Source organism: Medicago sativa, chromosome 6 (genome assembly GCF_051527215.1).
Source record: "Medicago sativa cultivar Bolivia chromosome 6, Bolivia_mono, whole genome shotgun sequence".
NCBI lineage: Eukaryota > Viridiplantae > Streptophyta > Magnoliopsida > Fabales > Fabaceae > Medicago > Medicago sativa.
This window is the reverse complement of record NC_140754.1, coordinates 75,076,678-75,091,863: the sequence shown is the minus strand read 5'-3', so window position 1 is coordinate 75,091,863 and position 15,186 is coordinate 75,076,678. Positions and strand designations below refer to the sequence as shown.

General features: G+C 33.0%; 1 protein-coding gene and 2 long non-coding RNA genes across 5 annotated transcripts; 1 reads left to right on the top strand and 2 right to left on the bottom strand.

Annotated features, from left to right (window-relative positions):
- Nucleotides 1-411: 411 nt before the first annotated feature.
- On the bottom strand, nucleotides 412-2,726 carry LOC146916821 (uncharacterized). The gene is made up of 3 exons (XR_015014053.1): nucleotides 1,996-2,726; nucleotides 708-1,025; nucleotides 412-601 (listed from the first exon to the last, which is right to left on the bottom strand). It is a non-coding gene; the product is annotated as an uncharacterized LOC146916821 (long non-coding RNA).
- Nucleotides 2,727-4,486: 1,760 nt separating this feature from the next.
- Nucleotides 4,487-6,460, top strand: LOC146916820 (uncharacterized). 2 transcript variants are annotated; one of them, XR_015014052.1, is made up of 5 exons: nucleotides 4,487-4,593; nucleotides 4,946-5,078; nucleotides 5,163-5,363; nucleotides 5,947-6,010; nucleotides 6,160-6,460. It is a non-coding gene; the product is annotated as an uncharacterized LOC146916820 (long non-coding RNA). The 2 variants fall into 2 exon arrangements; XR_015014051.1 differs by lacking the exon at nucleotides 4,487-4,593 and having other exon boundaries at nucleotides 4,617-5,078.
- Nucleotides 6,461-9,109: 2,649 nt separating this feature from the next.
- Nucleotides 9,110-14,483, bottom strand: LOC146916819 (uncharacterized). 2 transcript variants are annotated; one of them, XM_085718733.1, is made up of 8 exons: nucleotides 14,173-14,483; nucleotides 12,445-12,609; nucleotides 11,653-11,968; nucleotides 11,319-11,560; nucleotides 10,938-11,237; nucleotides 10,758-10,859; nucleotides 10,053-10,337; nucleotides 9,110-9,397 (listed from the first exon to the last, which is right to left on the bottom strand). In XM_085718733.1, exons 2-8 carry the CDS (start codon nucleotides 12,571-12,573, stop codon nucleotides 9,314-9,316), a joined length of 1,458 nt encoding a protein of 485 aa, XP_085574859.1. In that variant the 5' UTR covers nucleotides 12,574-12,609; nucleotides 14,173-14,483; the 3' UTR covers nucleotides 9,110-9,313. The 2 variants fall into 2 exon arrangements, with proteins under 2 accessions (XP_085574859.1, XP_085574858.1); XM_085718732.1 differs by having other exon boundaries at nucleotides 11,653-11,977; nucleotides 14,173-14,482.
- Nucleotides 14,484-15,186: the final 703 nt, after the last annotated feature.

The following is a 15,186-nucleotide window of genomic DNA, read 5'->3' as shown; positions in this document are numbered from 1 at the left end:
GTTGGTAAAAGTCTCAAAAGCCGTTGGTATAGGTCATAAAACCTATACCAACGCCCACCTGCTACCGTCTAGGATACTATGCTTATACCAACGGCAAGAATGACGTCCCAATAGCTTATACCAACGGAAAATTAGCTTGATGCTATAGATTTAGGTGCTATAGCAACGGCATTTTACACCTATTAAATAGCTTTAGTCAACCTTCATATCCGTTGGCATAGGACCAAACTGTCCGTTGTTGTAGGTTCTTTTTTTTTTTTTAAAAATAAAACTCACCCTAATATAAATATTTTTTAATAATAATAAAATTTTCACAATAATTCCTGACCAAAAAAATAATATATTCGGCAATACTTTTTTATTGCATTACACAAAATTAAGGTAACATCAAAGAAAATTTCAATTATATGATCAAAATAACAAAATAATGTCAATTTTATATAATAACGAACACAAAAATAGATACTAAATAAAAAAAAACACTAGATGAGCCTAAACATATCCAAGATAAAAACAATTTCTAATCTTCCTCTCTTCCGTCTTCATCATTGCATCGACTTGAAGAATTTATCTGGTTTGGAGCACAAGCACCATCTAAGGCCTATTAAAAATAAAAAGAAAATATGTTACAAAACTGTACTTAATTCATGTTCTCATAATATTCGAAATCTGAACTCGAAAAGTAAAATATCAATTATATAATATACCTGTTTTGCAGCTTGTAAAATATCATTCAAATCTTCTTGAGATAATCGATTTTGTATCACTGACATCATATTTGCCATAAACACATTTGTCCTCTCTTGACTTTCTCGCATTTTCTTAAGTTCATCCCTCAGTTCTTGATTTTCAGACAAAGAAGCTTTTGATTTCTTAGGCTTGGGAATATTGCCAATACAACGCACATGTCTCCTCTTTTCAGCTCCTTTTACTCGAGAATAAATGTCATTCTTCCGAGGCATATGACTTTGTGTCCCAACCGATTGAGAAGTTTCTACCTCATTATTATGTTTGTTTAGTTCTTCCTGAAAAATTATAAGATATATAGATTATAAGAATACATTTTAAAATAGAATTCATTAATATGACAATCAAAACAATTGAAAACACTACTACAGAAATGACATTTCACATCGGTCGAAATTGACTTTTCACATCGGTCAAAATTATAATATGACTTTGTGTCTAGCTTGTAAGAACACTTGACCTTATGGTACATCACTAGCACTTCAACACTGGATCATATTATACCTCACAGTTCTAATTTAAAACTAGTATAACCAAACTAAAACAAAGTTGTACAAAATTGCTAACAATCAAGTTGAAAGAACAGTAGCACATATTCTCTAACATCAACCACGTACATATGGTCATTAACTCATCATTAATCTAACGCAATAAAAATTGAGAATAAAATAATCCAATATCAAAAGCACAGAAAAATGAGGTCCACAAGTACAACAAAACTTAGAAAGCATTGCCTATCAAAGAAAGCAACCACAGTGACCACTGAATCACAAACTGAAAGCAATTTAACAAAAAAAAGGGCACTTATCAAAAGAATGCAATTGCAAGTATGAAGATCGTTCAGTAGCAAGCAAGAACTAACATTAACTAGCAAGAACTAATAATAAAAATTTATAGTAACTATTACAAAATAATTTTGCCACATAAAAGATCATAAAGCTATTGCATCAAACAAAGAGGAGGCAAAAACAAAACCACTGCTTTAAAAATAGTACCCCTAGATAAGAACCAGGAATGAATCAAACCCCAAAATCTCATTGATCTATAAAGCTTGCACTGACTTTCGGTGAACGACATGATTATTAGACTAACAAGATTCCCAACAAAGATACCCCATAAAGAATATGCATACAATTCCGGAAAACCATACACAGAAAGTACTTCAAATCCTCAATTCAGTATCACATTAAGGAACAAAACAGATATTATTTAAACACAATGCTCGGAGGTTCACAAAAGGCTGCTTACTTGTACACGTCTCTTGTTCACTCAATATCTCCAGCATCAAGTTATTCAGTGGTGCATAATTAATCCTAAGTTACACACAGACAAATAATAAATTCCACAAGAAAATGCAAAATCACTAAATAATAAATAAATACTTATATTAAAGTCCGTACATAAAAAAAAAGTAGTACATAAAAAAAATGTGTACAAGTAAATAAATACTTTAGCAGACATATAACACAGATGCCACTCAACACTAACACAGATATGTCAATATAGCCTTTTAGATAAAAATTTAATGTGTATCATATAGCTTCAAACTCAAGAGGAAGATGTTCCATTCCATTGTTCCAACAAAAGGCCTTATCAAACAAATACTTTTCAATTCAGGGAACTTAATTAAAAAAATAGACAATTTAGATCAGCCATGTAAACTCAAATATTCGAACCAGTAAAATAAAAATTTAATCCTGACCAATAAAATATATGCTGATAGGTATGTACACTCTACCATTTATTTTCACCAACTTCATGTTGTTAAAACTTATAAGTAAGTGCTTTTAACTATAGCAGGGTTATAATATAGTGAAAAAGTTCTATAAGTTTATTATTAGTTCTAATAAATTATAACACAAACATGAAAGACCTACAAAACAAAGACCATAAGCAAATGACTTTAGTTATAGAGATACTCTGTTCTAATGAAGATTATGTTATATTTACCAATATCCCAAACAAAACATCCTACCTATTCTTGGCTCACAATTGTTAAATTCTGATTGGTACAAAAATACTTAATATATACATACATCCTACCTATTCTTGGCTCACAATTGTTGATTAATATGGTTTTCTTGTATTAAAAAAAAAGTAGAATGATTTGTTAAACTTGTTCCACCTCTTTTTCTATCAAATACTCTAGACCCTTTTATTTAGTTAATTTTCAAGTGATTTCACCTCCATCTATATATACATACAGGTCTACAATCAGGTAAAAAGAAAATATTTTCACTACAAGAAAATCCCTGATATGCTACCGTAGCTATGCTAGGAAATGTAATGGTAGTAAATATAAAAATAATTTGCTACCATTTGACAGATATTAGCTTTTTTATTATTATTTTTTTATGTTTAAATAAATTAGGATAAAAAATCCTTTTTTTAAGGGGTTATTTTTTTTTTTTTGTTTATTCTCTCAGAAATGCACGATCGCAAAAGCCGTTATCCATCTCCACCGTGCCACCGACCACCACCGTCGCCGTTGCTTGCACGATCTCCGCCGTAGCACCGATCAACACCGTCGCTCGCACCAATTTCCACCGTCTCTACGAGCTACTATGCTCCATCTCTTACTTCCGATCCCGGTCCTCCACTCAACGTCGCTGCCGTCGATTGCCCCGATAGCCACCGTCCCGTCGATCTACATCTTCGCTCGCACCGATCTTCCACCTCCTTCACGGAGAACCTCAAAATGCTTGCTGATACTTAATCCAGCGAGTTTTCACTATTATACTTTGTTCTCCATTGATTGAACCTTGATTTCCGATCTTCATCCGCATAGTGGATTCACACGTTTTCTTATCTCTTCAATACAATCGATTTTCCATCACGTGTTTTTGGTAAGAACCCTAGTTTTTGTAATTTTACTCACTATTACTTCAATTTGATCTTATTTGTGCTTGTAGTCAAATTGATTTAAATTAGGATCAATTTCTTTCAATTGCAGTGGAAATATATTTGTGTAAATAAAATATTCACTGAAATCCATGAATTATCACTTTCTTTTCTAGTTCAATTCATTACTCTGCAACCTAGAAACTTGTTTCTGTGTTATTCAATGTTGAAATTCAATGTGTGAGTTAGTTTTATATAGAATAATCTGTTTTCAAAACTTGGTAATGCAAAATTGTGGCTTTGTTACTAGTTGTAAAACTTGGTAGTGATTGAAAATTGTGGAAATGTGGCTAAATCCTTTGTTTCCTATTCTCAGATAACCACCTAATCAAGCATAGATATTAAAAAATGATGATAAAACCATGACCTGATCAAGAAGTTAGAGAAAATCTTTGGATTTACTACTTGTTAGTTTTTTATGTTAGTAGTTAATATGCAATTTATGGAACCGATTCACATTGGTTAGAGGATACGTTAGCTGGACTCTAAAACATGTCAGAGTAACAGAGAGTTTCACAAATCCCAGCCACTAATCTCTCAACAATAATGAACTTGCTACCGAGGATCCAAATCCCTTTCTGTTGATGGTTGTTTAGTTTTGGAACTCGATGTTTGTTTTGTTGATAATTGTGCTAACTACTGCTATATCTCAATTAAGGTCACATACTTAGTGATTTTGTTGATTGTGGGTGTCCTGCTAGTTTTTTCCAAAGCAGTGACGATGTGTCATGTTACCCTGTTAGAATTCAAAGCTTATTCCTTTGATTTCTCAGGATTTTAGCACGAAATCTTTCAGAACCCCAAGCCTAGTGTGGCACGGTTGTGACTTGTGGTCGTCATTTCAAAGGTATCTGTTCAAATTTTCCATGTCACCTTCAGTTCATACTTTAAAGAATTTGATCTCTCAAGATGAAACTCCAACTGCCAGAACAACTCAACAAAAGTGTAAGCACTGAATGCATGCTCAATTTACTAATTAGACTTAAGTCAACTTAATGTATATAGTAGTATTACTGATCTGAATATGGATGTTGTTGTTATGCAGCTTCTCGCAGTTTAGTTTAATAGTTATATACTAAATATATAATCACATTACTAATTTTAGCATAAGTAATGTCAGCCCTGTTCTACAAGTGAAGTTTTGAGTAGCCGATATTTGATAAACTGTTTTGTAATGTTTTCTGTTGCTTTCTGAATCCAATACTTTGTCACCTGCATCTCTATGTATTATGTGGTTTAGTTGTTCTCTTAGTATCTCTTTTATTTCAAGCATAAAAGATACGGTCTCCACTTGTAGCTCAATTAAGTGGAGTTGATGGTGTAATTATAGAGGAGGAAAGGGGAAGAAGAAGCTCATATTCGCATACACAAGTAATACAATTTCAGCTCTTGAATATGTGCCTTGTGCTCAGTTGCTCTGCTTGCTCAAGGTAGGCTCTCCATTCTCCCTTTATTAGACATTTTGGTTCATTGGTATATATTTAACTGGTGTTGAATCTCTTGTGCTTTTGCAGGCCAAGACAAATGTTGTTTTCAAGTCACTGGAAGAAGACAATTCAACTCTGAGTCTCGCTGTAGGTTCTCTTACCAACACTGTTTTACTTGAAATTTTAATTTTAAAAATAGTTATGACTGGGACATGTTTACAGGACATTCAAGGACTAGTAACTTGGGTGCTTGGTGAAGGATTTATGCCATCATGGGTTTTTATCAAGGTACAAATAATCTTTTTTCTTTCTTTTGTTTCAGTAAATATCTTCACAACAATATTCACCCCATTTGATAGAAATCAAATAGAGTATTCTTTTGTCACTGGAATCACATGTTGAGTCATCTAAATCATACTGGAATCACTACTATGAGCAAGCTTATACTTATCTTAATTTTGGCATGTAATAATACATATAATGGTTAGTGTAGTGTAGGGAATCCATTTTAAACCAATAGAGACAAGTATGAATGACCTAGGGCTCAGAAACGTAAACTATGGACAAGTTTTATTGGATTGATTATCAATAAAAATTATAAGTATTTGTTCTGATTTTTGAAGTTGTAATGATCAATTTATAAAGTAAGTTATGCTCATACAATTCCAACTTTGGCTCTGTTTGTGGGATAAATTTACTTCAATATTGACTCGTTCCTCTTCGCCGCATTCTACCTTCCTCTTCGAGGCATTAGGAAGCTATGTAAACAAAGTCCTCCACTTCAATTTTCTCTATAACTATGATCTAAATGATTTATATTATTAGAATTCGTTCGCAAGTTAACCTTTTCTATCTGGCCATTAACTTACAGGTGTCACTGCCATCCTTTTTTTATCCGAATCATCTTCTAACTTGTATCGCTCTGATGGCATCAGGTCAATGGCTGACAAAATGATTATATATGCTATTTTATACATTATTTAACAACAATTTTGATGCTTAATTTATTTATTTGCTCAGTTCGATGATATTACTACTTGTTTTGGATATTTGACTAAGAGCTATCTGAAATTTTGTTTGGTAGGTCTTTGGGGTGTTATGTGAAGCTCAATGTTTTCAGAATGTCAAGCGTGTTGGTTATCGTCTGAGATCAAAGCTGGTAATTTTTTCTTCTGTCCAAATAAAATTTCATGTTCCTTCAAAACAATGAGCAAGTGCTGCCTAAAGCTTCATTTCAATTGTCTAAGTGTCTAAGTGTACACATGATCTTGTGCCAGGAGTAGCTCTGCATGTTTTAATTGATATTCATACTCACCAGTTGCACTTAACACTGTGAGTTTGGTGTTCCAATTTTCTTCCTTGTAGGTGGCTGCAGTATTTCGCAAGTCTTGGTAATTCGTTTTCTATGGAACCAATGAATAAACTTTCAGTTTTCTTTTCTCTCTGAAATTCTCATGATGTGCAGATTGATTTTTACTGTTTGATAAACATTCATGTGTTTTACTTAGCTTTGCTCGTTGGTATCCTTTCAACGATATGCCAAAGCCCTGCCCACACTCCAAAGATCCTCCCTTGTGAAGAAGTCTTGGCAGAAGCCTCAAGAGCGGATGAGGGTCTTGACGGATGTAAGTCTCTTTGATTTATAGAGTAATGAAATGTCATATGATTGTCACTTCGTTGAATATTATTTGCTGATTTACAGGCCTTAGAAACAAATGACTATGGCTCTGAATATTATAAGTGACTATGCTAGCCAAATATTATAAGTGATCAAAATGATTGAACTATTAGCACCTAATTGACCTAGTTGTACTTATTTTGATTCATATTAAGTAAGCTATCAAACCTTAAACATTGCAATTATCTGCAACATATAATTCTCAAATTAGTTTTGTCTAGGAATACATGTATGAAAAAAAAATCAAGGCATGAAATTATTCAATGACAAAATAGATGAATACATTTTTTTAGCAACCACATTTGGACCTGTCCAGTCTCTAGTGACTTCATTGCTACAAAATGCATACAATCCAACAATTAAAAGGTGAAACTAAAACCAGCAGTTTCCATGCAGTTTCTCATTCAAAATTTGACATTAAATGCAAATTTGACTAAAGCTTCCTCTCTGTTCAACTCATTCATTTTGTCCTATGACTGCAAGAGTGTCAAATAATTAATTGAATCATGCTTGATAATGATAATAGAGAAACCAGTTTACAAAGGTGTTAGTAGATTTAGTGCTTACAGGGTTACTTGTGGTATTATGACTTTATGGATACACAGATGGAAGCTAGTAGTCCTGTTTTGGTGAGTTGGATAAGCATCCACAGTTACATAAGTTGTTATCTCACTTGAAGAGTGCGCTAATCTAGTAGAATTGGATAACCTCAGTTGTTTTCTTATAAATCACTGCAGTTAGCAGAGACCTAACTTTGAGACAGATGAGTCTCGAGCGGAAATACCATTGCTTGTGTTAGAGACACAGATTTTTATAAAGAATAGTGTTATGGCTAATACAAAACCTTCATATTTGAAACATTGCATAAAACCATTGTCTTCAATACATATTGAGTTCAATTGGTCTATAAAAATCGAATAACAACTTTCAGCACATCTTTGTCCTGAAGTACTTTGTCTTTACCTTTCTATAAATGACTTCAACAGAACCATTTTTAATTGACTCGCAATTTAATGGGTTGATGCATGAGGTGGAACATTCATACTGATGTGAGTAGGCATGCCTACTGTTTCAGCGACACACCGGTAAAATGTATACTTAATTTAGGAGTCTTTATACTAAGTTAATTGGCTTCTTCTTTCTCATTTTAATATTTTTGTTGTCAATTATGGAACCAAATCATGACCAAAGAAAAACCAAGCACGAGATCCTCGCCAATTCTGCTTGAATTAGAAAACAAAGTTACAAACTTACAGTAGCAGTATATGTCATTCTCAAGGTGAAATTAGAGTAGCAATGCTTTCAATGTGCTGTATAAAATTGAAACCAAATCAAATACAAATTACATGACAAAACTATCAAAGTGCAACATAAACAATAAGCAAAGATCTAGTTGCCCAACTTCAACACATATCGAGTTACAATTGTGTGGGTAATAGAGGGAAGATAATAAATAGGTTAGGACATATTAAAGGGGAAGATAAAATTGTTCTAGCCAAATGCCAAATTTTTAAAGTGGTCACCAAGATTGGACAATTAGCTGAAATTTCAGTCTTCCACAAAAAGAAAGAGTCACTAAAATTAGACTCACATCGACTAAAAAATGTGGTGTGATTTTGTTTATAAACTTCAAAATGTCTAACATGAATAAAGGAGTTGTGTGGATGTCGACGCTGTACATGTTGTCGTTGTTAGCGTCGGCCTTCACTTTCTCTATTTTTTACCCAATATTTTTTATCTTGATTTGTGCCTTTTATTTTTCACATGCAAAATTATTTTCTTAATTTTGTATTTTTTTTACAAAAACAAAATGATATTCAATTAAATTGATAAAGTACATCAAATACAACCACATATTAAAATCGTTAAAAACGTAAACAATTAATCTACAACCAAAGTCGCATCCAAATTAATCACTACAAGAAAATTGTCATTTTGCGACAGGTAAATTAAGGCTTTACGACAGTTCAAACTGTCGCAATTTGACATTTGCGACAGTTCCGCAACCGACGGGGAAATGCATGTCGCAAAGGTATTTCGCGACGGTTCGGGAAACTGTCGTTACAACCGTCGCAAAAGGACTAGCGACAGTTGTAACTGTCGCAATGTGATTTTTTTATTTTTGTATGGATTGCTCTTATAGGCTTGCAGCGACAGTTTAAACCGTCGCAAATGTATAAATTTCATTTTTTTAATAATATTTCTTATTTATCAATTTTCATTAGATTAATTTTGACAGCTGAATAAATAACAATTAATCTTAAATTAAAATGAAACTATTAATCAATAAATACTTAAAATGGAATAATATATAACTACAAATTACTTAGTTTCATTCATATAAACCATCCAAAAGTATGAATGTTGATCCATACATTGAACTTAATTAAAACTATAAATAAAGTAGCTTAAACATTCAGATCCATACATTGAATGAAATTGATTAAAACTAGAAATAAAGTAGCTTAAACGTTCAAAAACCAAAATACTAGTGAATTTCAATGGTTGACTATACAAAAAAGTACATCATCATTAGCTCATAATATTTATCTAAATATCCCTAGTGATGTTGCTCATGATTCTCAAGGCGGAAACTAGACTCGGAGGACCGCACACCATCTCTTGGTGATTCTGTGTTTGTTGGCTGAAAAATAAAATAAGACAATGATTAGCAATATCAAAGTACTCATTAACACTCAAAACAAAAGAAAAACAACAATATTCAAAATGGATAGTAAAATAAAACAACCAAGTCAAACAGACCTTGTAAAAATAACACCAAACAACCAAGTAAAAACATACAAAATCCAAGGTCGAGCTCCAAAGATGTTGACAACAACCTAACCAGCCCCTAAAACTAGAGGTGTTCAAAAAATTTGTTTAGCCTTAACTAAATTACTATCTAAACCTGATCCAAATTTGAAGCCCTAATCCAATTAAAGCTATTTCATCATATACTAAACTACCTATAATTTGCAGCAAGTATATAAAAAGGTATAGTTAAACTGCTACAACCGATGCAATACATCCTCAATTACGGCAGCAACCATGCATAGTTAATTTCAAATTACTACAGCAGGTCCTTACGAGTTTCAAGTTACTGCCTGAAACTTGCAATCCAAATCAATGATTCCACACAACACCAGGACAACCTTAAACTGATGTTGATAATAAAAAATATCATTCGGGAAGTGTATACAATTTGGTTTGGTTTGGTTTATGAACCATGCAACCCTTACCTAAAACTTAACATCCTAATCCAAGCAACAAGAATGCAACTTGTGAAAATACAATTTTACCTGTTTTTCTCTAGAATTCTGCATTTGCATCAAGAATGCCACTTGTTCCTTCAAGATATCAACTTGTGAAGCCTTATCCTTAAGTGAATCGATTTCGGCTTGCATTTTCAACATCTTCTCATTAGCCTCAAAGGAAGATGTCGTTCTAGCACGGTGAGAAGTAGAGATTTGAGATGGTGTTATCCCAAGTCCCATAGAACGCACATATCCAGGATGTTCTTTTCCAAACACTTTGACAAATGCTTCATTCTCAGGAGTGTTTTGCATTTCAATTTGCAATTGTTCCTGCATATTATCCAGGGCTCTTATTTGATAAACAAAGGTACTTCACAAGATGTTTATCACTATGTCAGACTTACAAAGCAATCAATCATACATCGAAATTGTTTGTTTAGCAGTTGACATCCACAATGCTACATGAAAAAACAAAAGCAAATACTCACTTCTATCTATAATAATGTCTGCACAATCTAACCAAACAATATACACACCAGCAATGAAATTTGTCTACTTTACAATATTCCAAAATGAATCATCAATCATGTATAGTCAGTTACCTAAGTCCAACTTCTTCATAATCATAATTGTACAATTTCATTCAGGAAAAGGCAATTGCATCCAAGCAAAGAACAGTTAGAACAACATTAACTTGTATCATGGATAAAACATACACACGACATTAATAAAAGGAAAAGATGCACTTACAGCTTTTTTCTTGACCTCTTCATTGACATATAGCCCTTTGGAGTCCTTATGAGAAACTGAAAACATTTCTCCCCTACTGTATTCTCGACCATCTTTCACTTCCTACAAATAACCACATATAATATAATAAGTACTTGTGCAATTAAGTATTTGATCAATGACAGATTGAGTGAATCATACCAACTCATCTTTTTTCCTCGCAAGAGACTTTCTTCCTAGTCTATGATGGGTCGTTAGTTTTTTCCTATTTGCTGCATTTTTTCGCGCCTTCTTTTGCGTGTCTGGCTTCCGCCTATATGCTACAAAAAGAGCCCAATCGGTTGCGTCAATATGAAGTGGATAATTCGCAAGATTCACTTCTAATGGGAGATCCCATTTATAATGTTCCGTGAACAACCGACATCTTTCATCCTTCCATTTCCTTCCAATACTTGTCAAAATATAGCTTTTGTGGTCTCCATCATCAACAACAAATTTTGTCTTCAAACATAAACATAAAATAATAGTTACTAAACAAAAGAAACAATAAATCAGAAATATATAGTTGTATGTCAATGATACCTTTATTTTTTCATCATAAACTTTAGTTTTTGTTTTCTCTGGAATTTTGTCCCAACTTTCAAACATTATCGGAAAGTCTCTATACATTCTAGCAAGGTTACCCAAAAAACTCGCTAAAAAACCAGCTGCTTCTCCCACTGGTTGACGACCCTTCCATCTTGTTATTATCCTTGTTCCATTAGGAGATTCAACCAACACATCATACACCACTAAACGCATGTTTGAAACATGACCCGCCCCATCTAACACATAAGAAAGTAAGTCAAATATGGCATAAGTCAATGATGTAAAACAATTAAATTATTTAAAGATAATTTGGAACTAGATCACTTACCTATAACTTCTAAATCCCAATATTTAGATGTCTTTTTTTCAGTAATATTCGGCGCATCATCTAACACGTCATCTTCAGAATCAGGGAATGGAACAGAATGATTGTGTGATGTGGCCTGGGAAGATGGCAGTTCAGTCACCTCGACTATTGCCGGCGGTGTTGTCACCTTGCTAGTTAGTGGATATGTCTCTTGGACTGGTGCAGGTGGTGGTGTCACATGTGTAGGTGGTGGAGGGGATTGTGGTAAGTCATGCGAACGGAGGCGCTTCTTGTTTGCTGCCTCAAAAGCTCCAGGTTGTACAAACCTTGAACGACCCTTCACAGACTAAATAAGATCACAGTCATAAATATGGAGGGATTTGGTTGGTCCAACAAAGAAAAAATAACTTTAGGAATCAAAAGTAAAATTAAGATCACACTTTCAAATGCAAACAGCTCACTACAAAGTTAAATTCAGGTTCTTTAAGTTGAGAAGTGTTTGAGAATGAGTTTGCAACAGATGTCTGTAACACAGTTAAACAATATCATACATTTCTAGCTAATGCATAACCTATCCTTTAAACATCAAATCTAAGTTTCATAATTAGTTAAGAAAAATACTCTTCTAAGTCTGAAACATTATTTTGACAAGTGAGATAATATTACTACACCGATGAGATCAAAATTAAGCAAGAAAAATAAATCAAATAAAGATATGTTCTTTTAAACATATCAAATACATTATCCTTTAAACCGATGAATCAGAAATCAATAAAAAAAAGGTTCTAAAGCTTCAGTATCAATAAATCATACCGATGAAGGTTTTTTAGTGGCAGAAGACGATTCGACAAGGGATTGGGCGAGAATTGGCAGATTGAGAGCGTGAATCTTTTTATTAATAACTTCAATTCTTTTGCACCGCGCATATTCATATGGTGTCATCTTTTTCACAAGGTTGAGACTCCAAAAACACTTACGCTGCAAGCATTGATGATAAACAAGTCAAAACAATGCACAAGATAAGTAAAAGTATCTCGTGTAATACAAAATTAGCCATAAATAAGATCATCGATAAATTTTCTTTCCATATATTATCAAGTGTACAAGTCCTTCAATATTTAAGAAATGGTTAAAACTAGAGAAGAATAGGCACATGTGGTCCTCAATGAAAACTACAATATTCAAACATTTGTATATCATTAAACAAAGACAACCATAATATGTTTTGTTTCTAAAAAGCATGAACTCTGCCGGAACAAAATAAAATTAAACTAACTAATCCAATGATGCAAGTAACTCAAATACAACTAATTTTTCTACATACCAGAGTCATACTAACATCATATAATTTTATCATGTTATAAACTATGACACTTATTGAAAGACAAAAATGAAGTAATCTTCTTGTAATTCATTCCCCCAAAATAGTGCTGCAACAAAAATGAAGTAATCTCAGAGAAACAACAACAGAACCAGAAAATGCCTCTGAAATATCAACAACTTCTGCAGACTTAAATTGCTCCAATGAGACAACATATATCCAAAAAATAAAACCCTGCCTACTCTAAAGACTCCAAAACAAGTTCAACTTGTTCAGTGTACTGCTAGATACTAACTTCAAATTATGACAGTTAGCATGTGTCAAATTTAACATAGTGTTGGGAAAAATTCCCAAAACTTAGGTTCCCAAACCCTCTAAACTGATCACCAAAGACTGAAAATTGAGCACTAACAGATTGTAAAAGCATATACAGCTCAAAGTCAAACAAATGCAGAAAGTGCAGAAAATATACCAATTTTATGTTATTCAAATAATCCCAGTTAGATTCAAGTCTACAACCATATCATATACTTCTTTATAAAAAGTGAAAGCATATCATATACTTCTTTATAAAAAGTGAAAGCTAAAGTATATTTCTGTTAACTGAAGCATCTTAGAGAAACAACAACAGAACCAGAAAATGCCTCTGAAATATCAACAGCTTCTGCAGACTTAAATTGCTCCAGTGAGACAACAACTGATATCCAAAATTCTTGAAATTGCACACAAGATAAAAAAAATATATAAAAAACCTAGATTCTTAAACCTAAATTAATTACGCACAGAGAATTGAAAAGAAGACCTTCACAATAGTGCAAAATTCGAACCGGACCGCCTGACCGTCGTAAACAAAGGGGGTTTTATGATTTGGGCTTTTGTGAGAGAGAATCGATTTGCAATCAGGGGTTTTGCTAGAGAGAATCGAGTTGGCTTTTGGAGGAAAGTGAATTAGGGATTGAAACGATTTAAGATAGTGTAAGATAGAACATCAATGACGGAAGTGTACGATAGTCTACGATTTGCGATGGTGAGAAATGAATAGTGTAAGATAGTGTACGATTTGCGATTTGGGGTTTTGATGAGTGAGTGGGTGAAGGATTTGGGGTTTCACTGAGGGAGGGAGAAGGATTTTCAATGAGTTGAATCAATGACGGAACAAAGTAATAATGAAGAAAAAATACACAAATCAAAGCATTCAATCCCAGAGAGAAGATACTTACAGTTTTGGGTTTCGATTATCACAAATCCTGATTGTGAGTGAAGAAGCATTCAATCCCAGTGAGTGAAGAACGATTTTGGGTTTGGCTGAGAGAGTGGGTATCGATTATCACATAGAGAAGATTTGTGAGTGAGCAGGATTTGGGGTTTTTTAGTGTCATGGATTTATGATGTTTTGTTTTTTATTTTTATTTTTCTGAAAATAAAAAGGAAAGGGAGCCAAATTTTTTGGAAGAAGCGGCTCTTTATTTTCATTTCCCGCTGAAAGTCATTCCCATTAAAATATTACGACATATGACTAAACGGTCGTATGAACTGTCGCAAATATCAATTAAAAAGCAACTTTGCGACAGTTGTGCCAATATGTCGTAATGTGAGTGTCGTAAAATGACAATTTTCTTGTAGTGAATAGTGTATAACTGCAAATTGATAGAGAAAATCAAATACAATCACATATTCAACAACGTTAAAAATGTAAATGATGAATAAACGTACAAACTCACGTGATCCAAATTATTAGCAAATTACAACCAAATGCTTAAAAACTAATATGATCAAATCAAAGTGACTGTGATAGTCATCTATTCAGATCTACAACGTTGACACTCAATTAATTGATTAAATATGTAATTGTCAGAAGTTATTTTTCAATAGGAACCAAACAAACACCACAACAATATGGAAAATCAAACAATACCGCACAAAACGAAAAATGTTATTTCAAGTCAAAAATTGAGGAAAACCATCCCCTCAAAGAAGAAGTTAAAGAGAGAACCTAGAGAGAGAAAATTAAGGTCGACTTGATCGAGGGGGGAAACCTATAGACAGATGATCAGAAATATATACGATTGCTTTCTTAATTTAATATTATTATATTTGTAATCGTATAAAGTATTTTTCAACTTTTAAATATTTAAATAATATTTTCTAGTCATGCTTAAAATATTATTATAAATGTTCCTCTAAATAGAAGTTAATTTAATAAGAATTTTTTAAATAGCAAAAGGTCAAGATAT

What these genes read in the sequence shown, in the direction of transcription:
- LOC146916819 (XM_085718732.1), bottom strand. Translation starts at nt 12,573, where the DNA reads ATGACACCATATGAATATGCGCGGTGCAAAAGAATTGAAGTTATTAAT. An exon ending in CGAGGAAAAAAGATGAGTTG is followed by an intron (nt 10,860 to 10,937) that starts GTATGATTCACT and finishes GGTTATTTGTAG; the next exon opens with GAAGTGAAAGATGGTCGAGA. An exon ending in AAGAGGTCAAGAAAAAAGCT is followed by an intron (nt 10,338 to 10,757) that starts GTAAGTGCATCT and finishes GATAATATGCAG; the next exon opens with GAACAATTGCAAATTGAAAT.